We start from the raw sequence: 2,060 nt of genomic DNA, 5'->3' as shown, positions 1-2,060 counted from the left end.
GGAGTGGGATGTTGGAAGCTCTGGTTTGGCCCCACTGGGGTGCAGGCACGGCAGGGTTAAGCCAGCTCAGCTCCCCACAGAGGTACCAGCTGCCTCGCCTGGACTTTGGTCGTGCCTGGTGCCCAGTGCCAAGGAAACTTGGGATGACTGGGCACAGAGCTGGCCCTGGGGCCTCAGGAGCTGTCTGTGTGCAGAGCTGGGGCCAGACCTGCCCTTCTGCCTGGGATGAGCGGGTGGAACGGCTGAGGCACAGCAGGGCACACATCCCTGCTCTCTGTGGCCCCGTGGGGAGTGGGAGGCTGGATGGGGGCTGGAGAGCCTCCCCTGTATCCCCAGTGGTTCCCATGTGGAGGGAGCCACCCATTCCCCACCTTAGCTCCAGTGTTTGCTTTTCCAGCTCCCAGCAGGATCTGGCTTTGAGGCAGAGCCAGGCTTGTTTGGAGCTGTTTCCAAGCCACAAAGCCTCGGCCAGGCTCCTGTTCCCCCATGCTGGTGCAGCCCTGGCTGCCATCCCAGCTGGCATCCCTTCGTCCCAGGGATGGAAGGACTCATCCCCTTGTTCGGGAAGCAGCAGGGGTCCAGCCTGTGGCCATGGTGCTGGCCTGGCTCCCATCTTGCCCCAGGAGCCTCTTTGTTTCCCGCTGCTCCATGATTTTCCCGTGATGGCTGTGTCTCTTCCCGCAGATCCGCCTGCGGTGCCAGAAGGGGATCCCGCCCTCGCTGCGGGGCCGTGCCTGGCAGTACCTCTCTGGGAGCAAGGTTAAGTTGGAGCAGAACATGGGCAAGTTTGATGTGAGTCCTTGCCGGGGACCCTCCTGCACCACCAGGGAGCAGGACAGTGCTGGGGTGGCTCCTGCTCCCTCCGTGGCTGGGGTCTCTGTTGGGATCCCAGACATCTCGGGGGAGTGCCAGGGGTGTTGCTCATCCCAATCCTCTCCTCCCCAGGAACTGGATCTCCTCACAGGAGAGCCCAAGTGGCTGGATGTGATCGAGCGGGATCTCCACCGGCAGTTCCCCTTCCATGAGATGTTCGTCTCACGCGGAGGCCATGGGTACGTGGAGCTCCTGTGTGTCCAGTCCTTTTCAGCCACGGGGTGGGCAGTGTCTGCCCCAGCTCATGCAGCCACACTCATGCCCCCTGTGTCCCCCTGTCACCCCACAGTCCTTACACATCCAGAGTCACAGAGCATCCAGGCATGGCCTGAAAACAGGGTGGCTTCCCAGGAGCTCCCTGTGTGGGGCACAACCCTTGGCACTGGTTCTGACACCTGGTGAGGTGGGAATTGCCACAGCAGGAGGGCAAAGGGAGGAGGTAACCCGCTGTGGCCTCTGTTTCACCAGGAAAATGCTGTTCCTAGTGTGTCTGGGAGCGTCTGTGCCTCCGTGCTTGCAGCTGGGTAGTTTCCCATCCATGGCTCACCATGAGCCAGCATCCCTGGGAGATGGTTGACTCTTGGATCCAGGGCAGGTGTAGCCTCTGTGGGCAGAGCTTCCCAGAGTACCACCCTGGTTGTTGTGTTCCATTGCCCTGGGTTTGCATGCAAAAGGGATCCCAGCCAGGGACTGAGCCAGGCTCGTGCCTGGGATCCATGGGGAAGGCTGCTGGGCCACATCCGTGCCCTGTGCCCAGCTCCCCGTGCCCGGGGTGTCTCCACAGGCAGCAGGACCTGTTCCGGGTGCTGAAGGCGTACACGCTGTACCGCCCGGAGGAGGGATATTGCCAGGCCCAGGCGCCCATCGCCGCTGTCCTGCTCATGCACATGCCAGCCGAGGTACGGGCACGAGGGCGGGGGTCCCTCTGGGGGGTGCTCAGCTCCTGGCACCTCAAAGCACCCCGGGGTGCTCTGCCTCCTCTCGCCCTCCCCTGTGGTCCCTGGGAGCAGGGAGGGGCCGCAGGGATGTCCCCTGGCTGCTCACTGCTGTCCCTTGGCTTGCAGCAAGCGTTCTGGTGCCTGGTGCAGATCTGTGAGAAGTACCTCCCTGGCTACTACAGTGAGAAGCTGGTGAGTAAAGGGCTCATGGTGCCTTTGGCAGTGGCAGGGACCTGCAGAGTGCTGCAC

The 2,060-nt window shown here is 62.8% G+C and overlaps 1 protein-coding gene across 1 annotated transcript in view; it reads left to right on the top strand.

The window, feature by feature from the left end:
• TBC1D10A (TBC1 domain family member 10A) overlaps positions 1 to 2,060 on the top strand; it is an 11,851-nt gene that overhangs the window by 2,561 nt on the left and 7,230 nt on the right. Inside the window, exons 2-5 of the mRNA XM_029964918.1 lie at positions 685 to 792; positions 946 to 1,052; positions 1,658 to 1,772; positions 1,938 to 2,003. Coding sequence (XP_029820778.1) covers positions 685 to 792; positions 946 to 1,052; positions 1,658 to 1,772; positions 1,938 to 2,003 — 396 coding nt within the window. The remainder of the gene's footprint in view (positions 1 to 684; positions 793 to 945; positions 1,053 to 1,657; positions 1,773 to 1,937; positions 2,004 to 2,060) is intronic.

Source organism: Manacus vitellinus, unplaced genomic scaffold (genome assembly GCF_001715985.3).
Source record: "Manacus vitellinus isolate BGI_N305 unplaced genomic scaffold, ASM171598v3 scaffold_84_pilon, whole genome shotgun sequence".
NCBI lineage: Eukaryota > Metazoa > Chordata > Aves > Passeriformes > Pipridae > Manacus > Manacus vitellinus.
Note: the sequence above shows the minus strand (reverse complement) of the source record. Positions and strands in the feature narration are given on the sequence as shown.